Below are 20,738 nucleotides of genomic sequence, written 5' to 3'. Positions count from 1 at the left end.
AGTGAATACTTGCATAGTTACTACAGTTGTGTTTCCGTATTCAAGGCCTGTACTTAGCACCGCTCTTGTTAGCATAAACCCCTTTGTGTACTTTGGAATCTTCGGATTGCTGCAGTGCTCATTACACAGGGCAAGCTTACAAAGACTCAGGTTAGGCCAGATGGCGAAATGGGGAACAGCCTTACTGTTTGCGATATACAGCATTAGAATATCCAGATCGAGGAGAAAGATTATTAAGCTGAAATACAGAGGATTGCTTGTATCAGAAAGCATGAAGAAGCTAAGGCAAGAAAGAATAAGGCAAAGAGAAAAGCGATAATATGAAAAGAGCAGCAAATAGCATGGAAGAAAGCTCATCAGAGATATTAAGGCCAGCCAATCCTCTTCAGAAGCTAGCTGATGATCTATTGCTCTGAAGCTCAGCTAGCAACTCAAGAGGAACGTCGAACGCCACTACAGCAACTATTACCTGTGGATATACAACAGCTTAACGATATCAAGATCCTTGACGATGTTAAGATTCTTAACGAGGTTGAGATTGATGATAAGAACTTTATATCCGTTTCAAGCGATGCAGAGATATCTGGTCTAGGGCAAGGCTTCGAGCATCCTCTTCAAGATATAGATATAGCCTCATTGCAAGCTACGAGGGACCTTCATATAGCATTGCACGATGCTGAAGCCTGGTAAAGTGATGAGGATATAAGTTTCTTACTACCTATTCCTCGAGATCTGTGAATAGAAATACTAAGTTTTTGTTAACTTGCGACATTGTGGTGTTGCAAGTATTCAATTCAACTATCAGTCATAGCTTAAGCACCGGATTTTGGTAGCATTCCCATAGTAAAAAAATACGTTGAAAATGAACACCTTTTTAGCCAGCAACCAATTACGGCACCCACTACGGGAGGAAGTGGGCCAGGTGGCTAGGCTAGGGCCCACGGGTAAGTGGGTCATGTGAGCCGGTGTAGGAGTCGGCAGCCCGCTTTTGCTGACTACGGACGCCATGGTTGTGTGAGTACGAGCTCCCCCAAGACTTTCATATGTTAAGGGAAGCGACCAGACTTTAAATTGAAATGAGACAGAAAGCTTAAAAATTGAGTTGAGGACAGTTTACAGAAGAAAAAAACGATCCTCTTACCACTGTTTTTGCTAGCGCGAAAAAATTTCCTATCCAAAAAAACTGTCCTCTACCTTGAGGACACTTTGACTTTAGGATAGGATCTTCGGATACTGCAGTGCATCATTACACATAGTAACAGAATGCTGAAGAATAGCAGATAAAAGATTTTTACATTCTTCGGTTTTCCGAGAACGAGACTTAGGAATGCAAGATTTGTTGATTCTGTTTGATATTTCGATTAGAAAGACATAACTCAGCACGCAGACAACTTGCTAGGAAACTTACGGAAGATCGTTGAGAATAACAACTGATAGAAGGAAGATGATGTTATAATCTATCCAACTTGCAGATTACGAAACAGACTCCAATAACAGGAATCGTATTATAATCCCGTACTAGATGATTAGCTAGGATTATATAAGCAAGAGTTAGGATTATAATAGGGATGAATTATTGAATCACTAGATAATCCAATAAGCTGAATCATCTGGATTATTAGTAAGCTAGATAAGCTATACTGAAGAGCAGGATATATAAGAACATATTCATTATCATTAGATAGACTACTAAACATAGCTCTTCAGTCATTAATCTAAGTATTCATTTGTTACATACTTGAATAGCTCCAAAGGCGAATGATACACTTGCACAGAGGTTACTTGTTTATATTTCCGTACTCAGGGATTGACACTTCAATACCGCTCTTGTTAGCATAAACTCTTGGTGTACTCAGGATCTTCGAACATTCCAGTGCATTCATTACACGATGGGTATTCAGTAATGGAAGTAACTATGCTTAAGTTCTGGTCTACAATGGCTTTGATTTGAGAGGGGTGGATTTGTTATCACAAGGTCTGCTAGATGGGCTAGAGCTAAGCTTAGGAGGATTCTCTCCCCACGCTTACTTATTCTGCTATCTGAAGACGCCATATGCACTGATCTCACGACATTCCGCACAACAAATGAGAAAGACTTGCCACTATACATTATTCCGAAATCGCCTGAGAATTTACACAGTAATACGTAAGACTAACCGGGAATGTGAATGTAATGCTCAAGCTTATCACAATTATGGCATTTTAAGCTGCGCAAACGCCATCGGATGTTTACTAGTGCGCATTTTCGAAGATTTGTAATTGAGCTCCAAAGTCTTAAGATGATGTTCTCTCGGTCTAGATGCGACTATTGACCAGTGTGCCAGCTTTGCCTGACGTCCTATAAAGATTTGACACACGCTCGGTTAAGCCTGTAGCAGTGGTCGTACAGTCGTGGTCCTAGATGTTCAGGTTCGTTCCTCGATCTAACACGAAACTTCAAAATGGGGACCGACAGCGAGGTTTACACAGCCGCCAGCGAGCGAAACGACTCTCAAGAGACGCTGGTCGTAAAGCCCGTCAAGTCATGGAAGGGCTACCTATGGGACACCTGGGACTATCCCACCGACCAGCGCCGCCTGCTCTTCAAGGTTGACGCCTTCATCTTGACCTTTGCGTCAATCGGGTATTTTCTCAAGAATATTGACCAAACCAACATTAACAATGCCTACCTCAGCGGCATGGAAGAGGATTTGAGCATGTACGGGAATCAGCTAGTGACGAGTACTTCGATTTGGACGGCCGGCTACGTTATCGGACAAATCCCGTCGAACCTGGTGCTTACGCGCGTGTCTCCGCGATGGGTCATCCCGGCCCTTGAAGTTGGTTGGGCTGTCTGCACATTCTGCACAGCAAACGTGCAGTCATATACGTCGCTATATGCCTTGCGCTTCTTTGTGGGATTGTTCGAGTTAGTCCTGGTGTCCTGATCTCATGGGTTTTACCTATTGTATACTGATTTCTTGACCCTTTGATACAGGTCCGGCTTTTACCCAGGTATTCACTACATGCTCGGCTCATGGTACACACCGCAGGAAATTGGCAAGAGAGCTATGATCTTCTGGCTGGCTGGTTCTGTGGGAACACTCTTCAGCGGTTTCCTTCAGGCTGCTGCCTATACCAACCTCGATGGAGTGAATGGCTTCGCGGGCTGGCGGTGGTTGTTCCTCATCGACGGCATCATAACCTTGCCTCTTGCAGTGGCCGGCTTTGTCTTCTTCCCGAACAGCCCACAAGACCACAGGAAAACTTGGTGGCTCAGTCATGATGAGAGTGCTCTTGCGGCCAAGCGCATGTAAGTTCAAGAAGCAACACTTCCCTTCCAAAGTACCGTAGCCTGTGCAACCTAAGCTCAAGCTTTGTGGGATACTATATTCAGCGCTTTGAAGCACTCTTTGTTTCGAAGGCTGGAGAGCATGACGAGAAAAAAACTGCTAATTAACACTATGTAGGCAAGCAATCGGTCGCGCCGGTAAACAACCGTGGACCAGAGCCAAAGTCAAGAAGATACTCCTGAGCTGGCATACATACGTTCTTCGTAAGCATTCAGCCTATTGCATTGCTAACATTCCGCTAACCATAAGCTACCATTAGCTCTTATCTATGTCGTGTGGAACAATGGCTATTTCCAAGCTGCTATGGGATACTGGCTCAAGAGTTTCAACACAACTCCAGCTCCGGTTCCAGGGGTTCACTACTCAGTAGCGCAAATCAATGATCGCAAGTAATTTCCTCCTATACGATATAGTCATTCTAGCAACAATGCTAACTGCTTTGTAGTGCCGCTTCCTACAATCGGCATATTCGTTCCAATAGCGCTCAGTTGGGCATTCCTTGCAGATGGCCCTTTCAAAGGCAGTCGAGCTCCCTTTATTCACATAGGCGCCGTTATTACTGTAAGGACATTTTCAAACACAGAATCGGAAGAGAGTAAGGGACTCACAAAATCTTGGCAGCTCCTATTCGCTATTCTTTTGCTCAAGATGCCCCTTTATTCAAACATACACGGCCGTACTGTTGTGTACTGGCTTAGCAATGTCGGTGTAAGTTTATTGGGATATTCTAAGCTGGATTTGAAGAGTGTACTGATACTAGTCGTTATAGTGTGGCGCAGGTCCATTAATTCTAAGCTGGATTAATGAGATATGTTCTGATGATACTGAGAAGCGGGCCCTTCTTGTAGCTATGGCAAATGACCTTGCCTATGTTGTACAAGCGATTGTGAGTCTATAAGCTGAGTACGAATCGCAGAGAGCACTATGATATTAACAAGCGACTTGTAAAAGGCACCCAACTTCGTATGGAAGACTACGGACTTTCCCAGAGCGACGAAAGGCTATACCTGGAGCATTGTCCTTCAAATTCTGTTGAGTAAGTCAAACCCGCCATATAGTTATTAGAGAGTATTATAGAACGTTCTAACAAGGTTTGTCTAGTTCTTGTAACGGCCCTTGCTCAGCTTCTCCTGTGGCGGGATCGGAAGCGAGCCGCCACTATCCAGACAATCACCACATCTGAGTCACTAGCCGATGAAGCACAGAAAACGGGGAATTTGGCCGAGAAGAAGGTTACTATTTAGGTCAGCACATGTCGCTCATAAGAGATCGATCGCTAAATGCGATATATTTGTTATCAGCTGAGCAATGGATATTAGTTATTACAAGAAATCAAGCTCGGGCTATCAAACACAAAATGTAAAATTCAGCCCATCCAAAGACCAGGAATATTACCAGGTCTGGATCCATATACCGACTTCTGATGCAGCAGAGTGGTAGCTCATGTAACATTCGTCGAACTGATCGAGTAGCCACAGCGGCCTAGCACTTTTGAGCGGACCGGTTCTGAATAGGACGTGCTGCATCTGGTGCTAGCCCCCTTCCTCTTCGGCTTCCCCAGAAGCTGTATCCTCCTTGCTGATCAACGGGGAGCCCTGCCAGCTGAAACCTGTGGCCACCCAGCCGGCGAGCCCCTGTGTCGCAGTATCATCAGCACCATGCTATAAGGTCTTCTTCCCTGCCTCTGGCATCCTCTCCTGCATAGCTGCCGGCTCCGGCTTGAGCTCTCCATATCCGATGGGAGGGCTGAGAGCAGTGATAGAGCACAGCGGGATGCGCGGCCTTCCCTACTTATCAGGTGAGAGCAGCTGGTTCTTGACCACTACGTTGTTCGATGACGATCCCAGGCTGCTGTCTGCTTGCTTTTGGAACACACCCTCCGATATGGACCGTGCCGCGTTGAAGGCTGGGAGGGTGCCTTTGGCGTCTGGAAGCCTTGACGGAGGCGGTACGAGGAGGTGGCTGACCAGGTGCAGGATGGTGCTGTCTTTTGCCTTGTTATTGCTGAGCACCGCCTCAAGGTTGTTGTCCTCTTGGCCGGATGATGGCGGATCCTGGCTCTTTTCGTCTGTAGACGTACGTGAACATCAGCCAGTTGTCCTAGTGAACTATATTGAACTTGTACATTCACTCACATAGACCCCAAATGCCCTTGGGCAAACGCTTTCCTATAGGCAAGGCTTGCTACTCGTATCCCTGCTGTTTCCCGGGGCCGGTGATCTTGATGCGGTGGGTGGATGTGATGACCGACTTGTTCTGCATCAGGCGGGCATAGATAGGAGCCCTCCCTCCGTTTTTGTCCTGCACGGGTCCGTGCTCCAGGTCGCTGCCGATGATGGACCTGCTCACGGCAAACTTGGATTCGATGCGGAATTTGACCTGGGCGGCACGCATCCGCCATGGCTCACCCTTGGGCCTGTCAAAGTTGCTCGCACCCCTAGCCACGGCACCGTCGGCTACACCGAGAACGACAAGATCCTCGCTCGTGTCCTGGCCGGCGCCCGAGAGGCCGGGCTTCAGCACGGCATCCAGGAACTCGCAAAAGTTCAAGAGCAGGGGCCTGCTGTTCACCTCGCCGAACCAGATCTTGATGGACACCAACTTAGAGTCGACATCGACGTAGCCGTCAAAGGGCGGACCCTGCAGGTGGAGCTCCGCGTGCACAGAGCCGCTGATGTCGATGTGAACGAACTGAATACGGACGCTGGCGATGTTGGTGATGTTGAGGCCAATGTCAGCCATAAAGAAGAGTGGGTTGTAATTGATGAGGAACGACGCCTAGGCCTCAAAGTCGGCGTGGATGGGCCCTGCGACGAAGCTGGCGGCCAGGCGACCCCCGGCCATGATAGCCTTCGGCGTGATGGCGAAGAAGGCCGTGCCCGAAACTCGCAGCTCCGACGAGACGTCCCAGGCGATGCCGATTGGGGGGCCAGTGCGGTGGTGGCTTGAAGGCCGGGTGATACCCGCCCAGGGAAAACATCCAATCCCCAGCGAACTCTGAGGAGCCGAACCAGTAGCACAGAGCGATCCCGATGAGCCTCATATCATAGATTGCTAGACTCGCTAATAATCCAAGCGATCTATACTAGAGAGCTGGATATATAATCTTATATTCATTACTAGCAGATACATTATTATATATAGCTCTTCAATTATCAATCTAAGTATCAGATTACATTCGTACTTTGATAGCTCTAAAAGCAGTAAATACTTGCATTCAGATTTTAGTTATGTTTCCGTATTCAAAGCCTGTACTTAGTACCGCTCTTATTAGCATAAATCCCTCATATACTTAGATATCTTCGGATCACTGCAGTGCTTATTATATCCAGCTTCATCTATATTCCATCTATTAGCTAGTTTGCCGGCTTGGACTTCAGGAAGATTGAAAAGATGAAAGTAAGGCTATATTTATCTCTATTATAGCTCTATTAATTCATGCAGAAGCAATCTGTTGATGCTTCCATACTCTTATCTCTGGATTTCTCTTCAAAAAGCTCTTAGTCTATCTCTTCCTTAGCTCTTGAGAGTCTTTCTGGCTTCGAAAATCCTCTGAGCAAAGTGCCTGAGCTCCGAGTAGCTTGGTGAAAGCTCCAGGCTTTCCTGAATAAGGATCCATTCAGCTAACTTCTTTTCCCGAGGAAAGAAAAGCCTTTTCTGATATTAATAAGCTATTTAATGCAATTCTCTTCCTACTAGGCAATAAAGAATATTTCTCGGAATTGCATAAAGCTTTTTTCTGAGATCTGTTATTTTTAATAGCTTTAATAGCCTGGGCTAGCTCAGACTCTGGATAGTACTTTATTCTAGTTGTATAAAGGCTCTGTGAAAAGACGAAGTTATTCGGGTAAGGATTGGTTGAGAAAAGGTTATAAAAGTAGAGATGGTGGAAATAGCAGTGTGGCTGGCCAGAGGTGTTCACAAGGGGGTGCTTTGACTTATCTTCCTATTCTAAGGAGATAGGATGATATAAGTTACTCTTTATAGTAAGTGCTATCTTACTACTAAAGCTAGAACTTGACTTAGCATTCCTGTGCAGAAAAGAGAGCAGCATGTATTTCACTACTATGAAAAGTGCTTTAAAGCAGCATTCGGTTCTGCTAAGTTTGGTTTCCGCTATAGCGTCTGGACAAATAGTAAGGCGGGCTGGATATCCCATTAGCAAAGTGATATCAATAGCTAAAAGAGACTTTCCGCACCGCTATTGATTGCGCTGGGTTTTGTCTATGCTGCCTTGTTGATGACAGCCTCCTCGCTGACAAGCGGCTACACCAGCATATAGATCGATCGAATTAGCTTCGACATGTCTATGATTGCATCCTGAAATTACCTCATAATCCAACGCGGCCCAGGCTTGATATCATGTTCGCATATGCGATGCCCTGTTGCGTGTTTTGAAATAATCAACAGACTATATGTTTCCCTCGTTTCCCTCGCTTCCTTCGTTACCCTCGTTTCCCACGTCGCCCACGTCTCCCACGTCTGCCTCGACCGCCTTGACTGCCTCGTTTGCGTTGTTTCCTTCGTTCTCCTCATTTACCTCGTTGGTCTTATTTGTCTCATTTGCTTCATGCACTTCATTCACTTCATCTCGTGGCATGCCCATCCCGTCCACCGCATTTCTCTGCTTGCCCTGAAACCGAAAACACAAAAGTCCAGCCGCGCGGGTGCCGATCACGAGAGTCGTGCCGTCGTGCACCGCGCAGGTGTAGCTCCAAAAGGGATAGCGCTTGTACGGCGCGAACACGTCGGGGAGCTGGGCGACCAGCTGGTTCTGCCAGAGAATGGCCACGTGGGCGCCGGTGTAGACGACGCTGCAGGGATACTGCGGCGAGGGCTGGAGGCCGACTTTGACGACTTTGTCGTCTGCGTTCCTGGGCAGCTGAGTCGACGGCAGTTCCCAGACTCCATTCTCCGAGTGCAGCAGACGCTGTCCGTCGATGCCCACCGAGACGGACAGTCGGCTGGGCCAGTGGACCCAGAGCGTTTCGCGGCCCGGGACCGCGAAGCCGTGGGCGAGTACAGCGGGCAAGGGTTGCCAGTGGTTATCACAGTCGGCACGGTCGTCTCTATCGTCACTCGCGCCGGCCGTGCGCGTCCAGACGAGGAGCTGGCCGTCTTCGTGAAAGCCAAAGAGCGAGCGGCTGTCTGGAGAGAAGGCGAAGCTATAGCAGAGTAGGCTGTTAGCATCGTCATCGCTATCGTTGTCATCGCTGTCGTCATCATCGCTATCGCCATCATCGTCATGATCATCTGAGCGGTCTTTCCGCTCTTTGCCTTCGTCTCGTTTATGCGAGGTCATGTGCCGCCAGGACAGAGTGGTGCAGGGCTCCATCAGTCCGGGGGGAAGGACGGTATCGGAGTCGGGTGCGGGCGATATGTCCCAGATGTGGCCGAGGTTGCCGGACGTGGCAAGGAAGCGGCCGTCGGGCGAAAAGGCGACCGTGCCGATCGAACAAAGGGCCGCGTCCTTGAGGGTAATGAAGATTCGTTTGGTTGTGGGAGACGTTTTCTCGTCGTCGCCGTTGTCGTTGTCGTTGGTATTGTCCTTGTCCTTGTCTTCATCCTTGCCCTCGTCCTTGTTCTCGTCCTTGTTCTCGTCCTTGTTCTCGTCCTTGTTCTCGTCCTTGTTCTCGTCCTTGTTCTCGTCCTTGTTCTCGTCCTTGTTCTCGTCCTTGTTCTCGTCCTTGTTCTCGTCCTTGTTCTCATCCTCGTTCTCGCCTTGGTTCTCTTCCTTGTTGTCGGACTTGCTGTCGTCAGACTTGCTTTCGTCCTCCCGGAAAAGACTGTCCATGTGCCCGTTTGTTTCCAGGTACATGGCCCGGCATGCGGCCAGATCCCAGAGGCGGACCAACCCATCGTACGATGCGGTGGCCACGAGCTTATCATCCGGCGCAAAGGCGGCAAAGTGAACCCACGAGCTGTGGCCGCCCAGGACGGCGACACGCTTACCCGTATCCGTGTCCCAGACGTCGGTCTGGCCATTGTCCAGGCACGCCAGGAGCAGTGCGTCGTCGCTGGAAAAGCTGAGCCAGTTGACCTCAGAGCGTAGGCCCCTCATGGTGCGCCACAACGTGGCATCTGTGCCATGCGAGGCTATATTCCAGAGTTGGACTTCACCGTCTTCATTGGCCGTGGCCGCCCGCAAGCCGTCGTGGGAGAGAACGGTGGCCATCAGCAGGTGGACCTTCCGTCCCGTTGTGTTGGCAGTGCTGCTAGAGTCGCTGGCACTGTTATAACGATCTTCACGGTCGTCGAGGTTATCGCGGTCGGCATGGTCGACACGGTCCACGCCCGTCTCGGTGACTTTGTACATCGTGGTGGGGCTGTATTGAAAGGTCAAACCAATTTCGTCCCGGTCGCGCGAGAACGCATAGGACAGCGGTATCGAGTGGCCCGGGGCCCGAAACGATCGAATGAGCGGCTCTGTGGTCCCTTGTTTTCCTTGTTCTTCTCGTTCTTTTCGGTCGCGGAGGACGTGGAACGTCAAACACCCGCTCTCGTCATGGGTGACAAACACGCGCCAGAGCATATTGTACTCTAAGGTGGTGAACTTGCTCTGCGTGCCGCGCAGCGTCTGGAGCCGCGCCCCCGAGTCCGTGTCGTAGATACTCAGACGGCCGTCGTCGCGGAGGAGGGCCGCCAGTCTCGACGCGGGGGCCACGGCGGTCTCCACGCACTCGGACGCAGACTCCTTGTTCTTCAGGGTCTCGGGTAGGCTTTTGTTGTCACGCTCCATACGCTTCGCCTGCTTCCGACGCAGCCCAGGCATGGCCAGGACCACTTGGAGCTGTGGGCTACCGAAGTCTTCACAGGTGATAATGACGTCGCCTGAGCCATCCTCAGCGAAGTGAATGCCGACAAACCAATCCCTGGCATCCCTGGCATCGCTGGCATCGCTGGCATCGCTGGCATCGCTGGCATCATTGACATCGTCCTCGTTCCGTTGCGCCTGTTGCGCCTGTTGCGCCGGCCGTTGCCGTGGTGGCTGCTCTCTTATCTCTCCCACAATTTCGTCATGGGTCTTTCTCGCGGCGACTACGACACCCGCGGCAAGATCGAGGTGCACAATGTTCAGGTTGTCAATGGCGATCAGCATGCAGGGATCTGTGGGGGACACGGCCAGTCTTTCAGGGTATCCCGGCAGCGTGTGGCTCGTGACGTGCTGCACGCGCAGCGACGCGCGGTCATAGCACCGCAGCGTGTCGTCGTCCGAGATGGACACGATGAGGCGGCCGTCGTAGGCCCAGTGCACGTCGCGGACCCAGTCGCTGTGGCCTGTGAGCGTGGCTATAGCCGCGGCCGTCTCGGCCATCTCTGGGCTGGTCAAGGACTGGATCTCCGGCAGCGGTACTGGTGGATCTTGTGGGCGGACGGGCATGTCGTCAAGCTCGTTGTCGTCGTTGTCGGCTTTGTGGCCCGCCATGCGCAGAAAGCGGTCGGTCTCGGCAAGGGACAAATGCACCACCTGCTGGCGCACGATGCTCGTGAACAACCTCTGCAGTGCGTCCTGCATCGGCGACAGCGGCTCGGGGGCCGATGCGAGCAGGTCTTGCAGCAGACCGCGGGCGACAACGAGGACGCCGAGCGCCTCTAGATCGCGGAGCCATGGGCTAGCATATTGCTCGACGAAGCGGCGCACCTCGTCCGTGACCGGGTCGTCTGTTTGCTCTGCGCGGCCAATGTCCACACGGTCCAGATGACGCAGCCATGCGAATTTCATGTACAGTGAAAGCCGGTCACCGCTGACCTCCTTGCCGCCATCCTTGCCGGTCGGAGCGGCGCGGGCCGCGTCGTAGTGTCGCATGAGACAGCGCAGGTGGCGGCGGGCCATGTCGGCGTGTAGGTTTACGTGCCGCTTGGGCGCGGCCGTGTCCTTGGCCAGCCGTGCACGCTGGGCCGCCAACACGGCCGGGCTCGAAAAGTACGCGTACTTCTGCGGTCCGTCGCCGACATCTCTCTCCCGGAGCTCGAGCAGCAGCCGTGCGAGGACGTCGACGAGGATAGCAGCGTCCACGGTGGCTGGCAGCTCGGCGAGCGCGGCCAGCTCGGTGGCCGACAGGGGCCGGAATGCGAGCGCGGCCGCGTACATCAGGGCATCCACATGGGCCCAGTCGCTGGCATTGTCGCTGGCACTGTCGCTGACACTGTCCCGGACGATCCAGTCCAGAAGTGGTCCCAAGCCCGTGCTGCTGTCGGGCAGGCGCTGTAGGACGTGGATCGCATTCCACGGTAGGCAGACGGCGGCGAGTAGGTCCGAGGCCAACTCGTTCAACGCGCTGGCGGAGAGCACCGAGGTCCAGCTAAAGGCGCGCATCGAGGAGAGTCGCGAGGGCGACGCGCGCACCACAAAGGTGCAGACGATTGCAGACGACGGGCCGGTGTTGTTTTCGACCGAGGTCTTCTCCATGACCCGACTGCTGTGGGCCGACGGGGTCATGGTGAACAAGACCAAAACCAAGACGACGGACACCAAGGCGACGTTTGCCGTGTTCAAGGTGAACCTGCAGTCGCAAACCAGGGCCAGCGGCGCGGGCTCGGACAGGCCGGTGCGTTCAGCGCGCATCCAGGTCGAGTTCCATGGCACCGGCCCGGATGCGGACAAGGTCGGGGCGAAGCGGCCCTGCCTCGTCGGCTGGGCGCCGTTTGCCACGATGGAGCGGCCCAACAAGACAACGGCCCAGCACACTGCACAGACGGAACCGAATGCTACGCTGAGCGTGGCAGTGCAAGGGTGTTCAGCTGAGACGACGCCGGCATTGGTCGATAAGGCCGCGTTGGACGCCCTGCTTGGCCTGTCTGAAGGCAAGGGCAGGCACAACGATGACGAAGAGGAGGAGGACCTGCTCATTCGCATGGCGATGCTGGAGAGTCGCATGGAGCTGATGGAGTATCGGATGGCGCGGCAGGCACTAGTAATTCGGGCGCTGCTGAAGCACAAGGAACGCTAGCGGTTTTCCATATCTGTGCAAGTCACTTGCAAGTCTTTTGCAAATCACTTGCTTTTTGTCTATCGTACACGGGCACGGAGCAAGACCCTATTTTCTCTGGGGGAGGGGTAGATAAATTTGAATAAGCCGCAAGAGAAACTAAACAATCAATGTGTGGACTGTTTCTTTGCTCATTCCACGTCCTTTGTATGTGAACCCCAAAATATTCAAAACCCCAAAAACCAGAAGCCAGCAAGCACGAAAAAATTCAAGAAGACAAAACAGGCCCCGCCAGACAACGGGAAACACATCAACACGCAATAGCCTCAGTCATGGACTCAAAATTTTCCGCGGCCACTAAAAGATGGGCCAAAGCATCCTACACAGACAACAACACGTTTCAAAAGGAGCTTGAACCCCTCTACAAGAGCCTCGTCGAAGCGACACAGGATGCGCCCGGCCAGACCGACGTGCCAGGGCGGCAGACGAAGGAGATCAAAGACTTCTTGTCCAAGGATGACGTGCATGTGGACAGTTGCGTGCGATGGCATTTGCTCAAACTGGCAATCGACAACGCGCGAAGCGGGACGGGGACGGGGACGGGGACGAGCAACGCGCACCTACAGCTGGCCAAGACGATCATGGCATGCGAAAAGGAGGGATGGAAACTGCTGATTTTATCCCCGACTAGACAGAGGATAAAGAATTCGTGCAAGCGGGAACAAGATAAGGAAAGGACGGAGCAACCAGAACAGAAGCTTAGTCCCACCAAGCAGAAAGGCAACCCGCACATGTATATAAAGCCAAACGACGAGACGACAACGACCTCGACGCTGTTTGTAACGGCCCTGTGCAAGGGTTACCCGCACATGAAGTCACTGCTGGCGGAGGCGAAGAAGCTGTGCCACGACGAGCAGCCGGAGAAGGATGAGATGAACACCTTGGCCGGTCTAATTCGAGGCAAGAACAAGGGCCTGCACGATGACATTGTCAAGAACCACAAAAAGGCCCACCTAGCCTTGGGCCACGTGCTGCGCGAAATACCAGGGGTTTTGCGGGATCCAGACCAAGTGCAGGAGAAAGACAAGCAGAAGAAAGAAAGTGAGATGCTAGACAACGTCATCAACGGACCCCTCCTGAGCCTGGCTCGTGTCATTCTCGCATCAGAACACCACTGCAAGCTGCTGACAACACGCGAGCGCATCGTGAAAGCGCTCGGGAATTGGATGGACAAAAAGCGCCAGCAGTCGCAAGGTGCGGTGCCGTCGGGAAATCACCATGACCAAGACGACAACGCCAACAACAAAAACGACGACAGCGACAACGATGACGACGACGACGATGACAACGACGAACACGATGACGGCGGCGGCGGCGGCGACGACGAGAAAGGCTGCCGGGATCTGGCCGTTGCTGTCCTGTCCCACGCGCCCGAGGATGTGCTCCAGTCGCCCGAGGTGCTCAGCGTGGTCATGAAGCACAGCCTGTTTGCCGACGCCGACATCCTCCGCGCCTTTGCCAAAGATGCCAAACCCCTCGCCCAGGGCGATAGCAGCACGCTCCCGACGCCCTTTGAGTACTTTAAGCCCGTTGCGTCTTTCCTCAAAGACGTCCCCGGCATTCTCCACATGGCCATCCTCTTCCAGCAGCGGCCGCTGATAGAGACGCTTTTGCGCCACGCGCCCTTGCTCGCCGTCACGCGTGCCTATGTCCACACCACTGCCAACGACACGTTTCCCAAAAGAAAAGAAACAGAAGCGTCCGCAGAGACGGCCGCGGCTACTGTCGACGGTGCTAACGCGGCCAACGGTGTCGACAGCGTCAACAGCGTCAACAGCGTCAACAGCGTCAACGATGGGCCGCGTGAGCAAGAAGCGCAAAAGGAGGACAGCGGGTACTATCCGCTCTGGTACAACAACGAGAGCATTCGCCCTGGGAGCTCGCATGTCCAAGATCAGAATATCGTCGCGTATAAGCAGATCCGATCGGCGCTCATCTACTGCACCATGAAGCACGCCGAAAATGTGCAGACGCTTCTCACCATTCTCCGCGAATCAAGAGGTGTGTTGGTTCCCAAAGACTTTTCTTCCCTTCTGATTTTTTCTTGTTCTTGTTCTTTCTCTTTCCGTCTCTTTTTTGGGGGTTTTTTTTTTTTTTTTTTTTTTTTTTTTTTTTTTTTTTTTTTTTTGGCCTCCTTCTGACAAAATGTCAAAAACACAACAGAGCCCGGTACGACGATTTTTGATTCAATGCCCCTCTTCCCCAGCCAGTTACACTTCTAATCCGAGGAACAGAATACGAAATCAACTTTGACATGTCCCGTCTCCTGATCGAGGGCACCAGCGTGGCCGATTTTGTCAGGTCGATGCCGCGGCAAGGGCGCAGCTACAGCCTGATCCGCTACGAAGAGACGATCCGGTACGCCGAATTTCCCGTGCTCGACCTGAGCACACAGCCGCAGACGCCCGCCGCGCAGAACCTGCAGCGCTCTCATCTGCAGCGCACGCACACGGAGATCCTGGACATGCTCGACTGGCTTTACGATCACGGCGTGCGCCGCATCATCACGCTGCGCGTGCCGGACCGCATGGCGCACCCGCATGACGAGCTCGAGATTGCCAGCGTGGTCAAGCGCTTCCGCGTCGAAGAGCTCGACTGGCGCATTCTCGACCTCTCGCTCAACATCTTCCAGCCGCACAGCGGGCCCGAAGACATTCCGTTTGTTTGCAGCGTCGACAACGACAAGAACGACAGGACGTCCAAGGTTGACAAGGCCAAGGACGATAAGAACAAGACGTCTAAGGACAACAAGAACAACAAGACGTCTAAGGACAACAAGAACAACAAGACGTCTGAGGATGAGAGCGTGCAAAAGACGTACCTTACGCGGCTGCACCTCTACACGGGCGGCCGGCGATCGGCGCTGGACCACTGGTTCAGCACGGAGGGCCTCGCATCGATGAATGTTTGTTTTTCTTTTTTCTTTCTTGTTTCCCCGTCTCGATCTCACAGCGTGCTGACTTCACAGCTGGAACATGTCTACATACATGTCATCAAGGTAAGTGGAAGAAAAGGAGAAAACAAAAGGCAGAATCTCACTGTGCATAGGAACTCGCGACCAAAAAACAAAGCGATGCGACCCTCAAGTATATTAACACAAAAGTTGAAGAGTTAAAGAAACGAAAGACATCAATGCAAATCGACGTGCAGTCGCAGCTCTGGACGACCCAGACCGAGACGCCACGCCTGCAAGAGATGTGCGTTCTTGTTGTTGTTCTTGTTCTCGTTGTTTCTGTTGTTTCTCATATTCTGCCCTACTGACCTCACCAGCATCCACCACCTGTCGCCGCGGCTCGCCCAGTTCATTGCGTACTACCGCCAAATGGCCTCCGAATGCCACGTCGAACGCCAGAAGTTCCGGCCGGTGAAAGTAGCCATCATCGACAATGGCATCCTCGGCATAGACCCGCCAAATGCGCCCCGTGTGCCCGACCGTGACCAGGCCGAGGACGTGCCGAATGTGCATGGCAGCAGCAGCAACAGCAGCAGCGAGCGGCATCTGAATAGCCAGGACTTTCTCACGGCCGACAGCCTGTGGGCGCGCGTCTGTGATGGCAAGTCGTTTGTGCATGAGCGGGACCGCGTGAGCCCGTGGTACTTTGCGTCTAACCCGCACGGGACGCAAATGGCGAATCTGGTGTGCGCCATCGACCCGCTGTGCCAGCTGTTTGTGGCCAAGATTGCCGACGGCCACTACGGCTACTCGGCTGTGCGCGCGGCCGCGGCGGTGAACTGGGCCATCAACAAGGGCGTGGACATCATCTCGATGAGCTTCACGACGACCGAGAACGACGGCGCGTTCAATGAGGCCGTGCGGCAGGCCATGAAGAGTGGCATCCTCGTCGTCTGCAGCCACCACGACGAGGGCGCGCGCATCAGCACCGAGGTCTTCCCCGCCTGCCTTGGCGGCGACGGCCCCGGCCGCGAGAACACGATGCTGCGCATGGCCAGCTGCAACATGTACGGTAAGCTGCAGCACGACTGGGACGACAACACTGCCGACGACGCCAACAAAAAGAACAACCAGTACGACTTTTGCATCAACAGCCAGGACGTCGCCGTCGGCCCCATCCCCTTCCTCGCCACCTCCACCGAGCACATCAGCGGCAGCTCCGTCGCCACCGCCATCGCCGCCGGCGTCTGCAGCCTACTCATCGCCTGCCTTCGCACCCTCGACGTCATGCCCAAAGCCGAGCGGGCCAGACCAGATCCCGTCCGCGACCGTGCCATCGATGAGATGTGCAAAAATGTCACCAACGCCCTCGCCCGCGACGAGAACAAACGGCCTGCCTACGCCGATATCAAGAAGTACCTGGCCAGCATGGCCCCGTCCACAATCAATCCGAGCTTCATCTCCCTCGACCGCTTCGCCCACCTCGACGAGCTACGCGACGTTAACATGCACAGCCTCTCGGAAGCGTTTTTTAAGTTGGGCGCCAAGTTCCCCGTATCAAAGTGAGGGCGTACACAGGATCTGAAAAGGACTTTGGATGATTGGTGTTCGTATCTTATTGGGCTCGGATAGTAGAGCATGTGAGGGCATAATGGGGCATTACAGCGGTCGCGGTCGACGTCAGACGCGACAGAGAGACGGGGTCACGAAAACGAAAACGAAGCATCACCCTAACCTAGGAAAACAAGCGACGAAAAGAACAAGGAAACGAGAGGCAAGCGTCAGCAGCATCACCAAAGTGGTCCCCGACTAAATGCAGCCATATGGCCGCAGAGATGTCTCTTACCCTGCCCGCCACCCCCTCCCCCCCCCCCCCCGCTCCGCGCCAAGCCACAGGTTGTAGATGGCCGGGGGCGGGGGGGGAGGGGGGGGCGGTAGAAAAGAGTTGGCTGACCATATACCAGGCATATGTACCGCATATGCCTTAGAAATGTGACTCAAAGAGTATATATAGAGTGCTTTCACCGACTCTCACCGTTTCACGCATCAGTTTGGACCGAAGATGGTAAAACTTCAGGTTGTGCAACGCAGCGGTACACAGACTACGGCGTCAGGATGCCCGTACCACCCCCAAGCACCCTGTATACACCGTAAGTTGCTTCTTCGTCTGCCGCGAGACAAGGAGCCGTTCTTAGCGAGGCTTCTAGAGGATGGTCTTTACTGACTGGTGACGACCACTACAGGCCCCCACTACGAAATCATGGGTGTTCAAGCGCAACTACACCTTCGCCATCATCGATGGCGGGAACGGCAACTTCCACTGGTGAGACAGCCCTGGCCCTGTCAACTTCTCCGAGTCGGGCAACACTTTCCCACACAGCCATATATGGGACAACATCGTCTGCGCTGTGAACATCTTTGACCAGGATGAATACCACAAGTATCCCATCGGTGGCAATGGCAAGACGTACAACGCGTGGTGTCTGAAGAACCCTCCGCAAGCATGTAAGTTTCGCCCCTACGACTGAAATGTAAGGCGCATTCGCTGACTTGCCATGCCCAAGACTATTATTGGCCGGGTGCATACACAATGGCTCACTGCATGGTCGAGTTTGGTCCGGATAGTGGAATGAACGACAAGCGGTCTGTAGATAATTGGGTGGTCAAGAGTAAGTTGCAGTCTGTCCCTACTGAATTGAGTAGTCTTGCCTTGTATTTTTCCTTGTAAACTGTTGCTAATATGAACTTCTCGGCAGATATTACCTAGTGAGACGATGGGGAGGATGTGGCTATTTTGGACGAGCCTCCAGACGCATCTAAATTCCCTTCCTTACATGACACAAAGTTAATTTCATAGGACAGGCTCGAAACATTATCGAGTGACTCACTTCATGTTTCGCACGTTGCCCTTGCATCACAATATGCTGTTGGTTTTGCGTGGCGCAGCCACTCACTCGCCGTTATTACTTATTAAAAAAAAGCCAAACCCCCCCCCCCCCCCCAAAAAAAAAAGCCAATGTTTGTTAGGGCTAGGGTTAGGGCGGAACAGGCTATTCAACGAACAGAGGGTTGGATCGGGGTAACGCCTGCGGCGTACGCAAACCGCGTGCGACGATATAGCATTCTTAGCATAATGTCGGCCTGAATGCATTAAGTCGAAGGGGGGGGTTCTGGGCCGGGGTATTTTTGGGCCACCCTGGCCACCCTCACCGCCTCTTCAACCCCCTTTAGTTTGATAGCTATTACTCAACCAATTTTGATCCAAACAACTTCATCTTTCTAGCAAACCTTTATCTGACTGTTATGAAGCTCTATTCCGAGTTTGAGCTAGCCCAGGCTGTTGAGGCTGTCAGAAAAGGCAAGTCTCAGCGGCAAGCCTCGAGAGAATGGGGTATTCCAAGGAGTACTCTTCAGGCTCGCCTAGAAGGAGGGGAATCGCATAAAACAGCCTACGAAAACCAGCAAAGGGTCTCTATTGATCAGGAAAGAAGACTGGCTGAATGGATCCTGATTCAAGAAAGCCTAGGCGTTCCACCAAGCTATTCCGAACTCAAATACTTTGCTCAGCAGATTCTCGAGGTCCAGGGAGACTCTCAGGCCCTCGGGGTGCAATGGACTCAGGCTTTTTTTGAAGAGAAATCCAGAGATAAAGATCAGGAAGACTCGCTGTATTGCCTCTGAGCGAACGAATGGGGCTACAACAGAGGTAATACGGCCTTGGTTTCGTCTTTTCAACCTTCCTCACATCCAAGCTATCAAGCCAGCTAATAGATGGAACTAGGATGAAGCTGGCCTGATGGAGGGCCAAGGAACGAATGGATTAGTTCTCGGAGGCTCCTCTTCTTGTTCAATTCAAAAAAAGGACCCTGGTTCAAAGGCCTGGATCTCTTTTCTCGAGTGTATCTCTGCTACAGGTGCCTACCTCTTCCCTCTGGTAATTTTCAAGGGCCAAACGGTACAATAATAGTAGTTTCCTCTTGATTTGAAGCCTTTTGAGAGCTAGCAGTTCACAGCTACTCAAACTGGATGGACAAACAATAAAATAGCACTTGAATAGCTGAAAAAGATCTTCATCCCTCATAGCCAGCCAGCAGACCCCTCAGAAGCTAAACTGTTGGTTCTGGATAGCCATGGCAGCCATAAAACCGACGAATTTATGTGGCTTTGCTTCCAAAACAACATACTGCTTATTTACTTGCCTCTTCATACCTCTCACATTCTTCAACCCCTCGATCTAGAAGTCTTTTCATCTCTCAAACGAGCATATAGAAAGAAAGTTAGCAATATAGGCTAATGAGGGGACTCAACTATTGCAGGCAAGCGGTTATTCCTCAGGAACTATCGTCTGGCTCGACTGGAAGGCTTTTCAAGCCAGAATATCAGATCTGGATGGAAAGCAACTGGTCTGTAGCCTCTCAGACCCTCAAAAGCCCTCCTGAGCCCTCTTCTCCTCGAGAACAGTCAACCAAGCTGTCAGACCCAGTCCAATTCAGGCTCAGCACAATCAACAGCACCTTGTCTTCTCCCAAAAGCCTTCTCAAGCCAGCTAGTCCTCTTTTCAACTCCTCGAAAGGCTAAACAGCTGTACTATCAGCTGCTAGAGAATCAGCAACAACTTCGAACAGAACCAGGCTGCCGTATGCTATTCAAGAAGATAAAAAAGGCTTATGGGAAGAGGAACCTCGAGTTGGCCAAGGCATTGGAGGAAAATAAAGCGTTGAAAAGGCAGATTGAGGCTCTGAGGCCTAGTAAAAGAAGAAAGGTTGATATGGACCCGAATTCGAAGTTTGCAGGGATTGAGGATATACAGAGAGCTCAAAACGCAGTCAATCGCCACGAGGATAGTCTGAATGAAGAGAGCGATGTCGAATTACCTACTGATGAGGAGGATTGCATCGTGGTGGGTGAATAGAATAGATAAACAGTATATATATATATGGGTGTGTGTATTTGACGAGGGTGGCCAGGGTGGCCCAAAACTACCCCAGCCCAAAACCCCCCCCTTCGACTTAGTACAAGCTCAATGTGGAAGACATTGGGCCTTCACGACTAGGAGTTCCGTGAGTTATACCTCTAAGCCTTCCGTAGTGAATTATTGCCCTTTTCTCGATTTCACTTCATCAAGAGATAAGAGGGGGTGTCTAATATTGGCGTGTTCGAGAGGAATAAGTTACACTATTGACGTATTATTTCTCTTACAGAGTCAGCCAAGACTCAACATTTGATGAGCTTGACCAAATACATCGCTTACATGATAATGCACGAACACTAGCAGAGAATCACTCAAATATCAGCCGATTGGCAGATTTAAATGAAGCTATTAGAACTATAGAACAGGCACTGGATACAGAAGGAAGTCATATCCAATCTGGTACGCTAAATAAGCTTGGGATGGTACAGCAGATAGCATTAATAGATAATCTCGATTACACTATGAAGATTACATTAACTATAGAGACTGTCCTGAACTTACAAACATGTATAACAGCCTTATTGTAACTTGTTAGAACAAATATGTCTATG

At 51.9% G+C, this 20,738-nt stretch overlaps 6 protein-coding genes across 6 annotated transcripts; 4 read left to right on the top strand and 2 right to left on the bottom strand.

The window, feature by feature from the left end:
• Nucleotides 1-2,441: 2,441 nt before the first annotated feature.
• Nucleotides 2,442-4,576, top strand: M406DRAFT_261800 (MFS general substrate transporter; the record flags this gene model as incomplete). The annotated part of the gene is made up of 9 exons (XM_040917468.1): nucleotides 2,442-2,908; nucleotides 2,978-3,292; nucleotides 3,450-3,535; nucleotides 3,592-3,721; nucleotides 3,755-3,893; nucleotides 3,954-4,040; nucleotides 4,102-4,218; nucleotides 4,284-4,368; nucleotides 4,434-4,576. The coding sequence occupies 9 exons, from the start codon at nucleotides 2,442-2,444 to the stop codon at nucleotides 4,574-4,576; spliced, it is 1,569 nt and encodes a 522-aa protein (XP_040774445.1).
• Nucleotides 4,577-5,119: 543 nt separating this feature from the next.
• On the bottom strand, nucleotides 5,120-6,074 carry M406DRAFT_331999 (uncharacterized protein; the record flags this gene model as incomplete). Its single annotated transcript, XM_040920692.1, has 2 exons — nucleotides 5,120-5,390; nucleotides 5,521-6,074. 2 exons carry the CDS (start codon nucleotides 6,072-6,074, stop codon nucleotides 5,120-5,122), a joined length of 825 nt encoding a protein of 274 aa, XP_040774444.1.
• Nucleotides 6,075-9,146: 3,072 nt separating this feature from the next.
• Nucleotides 9,147-9,776, bottom strand: M406DRAFT_279585 (WD40 repeat-like protein; the record flags this gene model as incomplete). The annotated part of the gene is made up of 1 exon (XM_040918386.1): nucleotides 9,147-9,776. A coding segment is annotated over exon 1 (501 nt), but the record flags the coding sequence as incomplete, so codon positions are not given.
• Nucleotides 9,777-14,576: 4,800 nt separating this feature from the next.
• Nucleotides 14,577-14,951, top strand: M406DRAFT_243377 (uncharacterized protein; the record flags this gene model as incomplete). Its single annotated transcript, XM_040916211.1, has 1 exon — nucleotides 14,577-14,951. A coding segment is annotated over one exon (375 nt), but the record flags the coding sequence as incomplete, so codon positions are not given.
• A 993-nt stretch (nucleotides 14,952-15,944) lies between these two features.
• Nucleotides 15,945-16,418, top strand: M406DRAFT_20039 (uncharacterized protein; the record flags this gene model as incomplete). The annotated part of the gene is made up of 1 exon (XM_040915452.1): nucleotides 15,945-16,418. A coding segment is annotated over one exon (474 nt), but the record flags the coding sequence as incomplete, so codon positions are not given.
• An 859-nt stretch (nucleotides 16,419-17,277) lies between these two features.
• Nucleotides 17,278-17,982, top strand: M406DRAFT_74093 (uncharacterized protein; the record flags this gene model as incomplete). The annotated part of the gene is made up of 6 exons (XM_040925694.1): nucleotides 17,278-17,280; nucleotides 17,330-17,365; nucleotides 17,459-17,538; nucleotides 17,596-17,720; nucleotides 17,780-17,884; nucleotides 17,972-17,982. 6 exons carry the CDS (start codon nucleotides 17,278-17,280, stop codon nucleotides 17,980-17,982), a joined length of 360 nt encoding a protein of 119 aa, XP_040774440.1.
• Nucleotides 17,983-20,738: the final 2,756 nt, after the last annotated feature.

This window comes from Cryphonectria parasitica (genome assembly GCF_011745365.1).
Source record: "Cryphonectria parasitica EP155 unplaced genomic scaffold M406scaffold_6, whole genome shotgun sequence".
Classification (NCBI taxonomy): Eukaryota; Fungi; Ascomycota; class Sordariomycetes; order Diaporthales; family Cryphonectriaceae; genus Cryphonectria; species Cryphonectria parasitica.
Note: the sequence above shows the minus strand (reverse complement) of the source record. Positions and strands in the feature narration are given on the sequence as shown.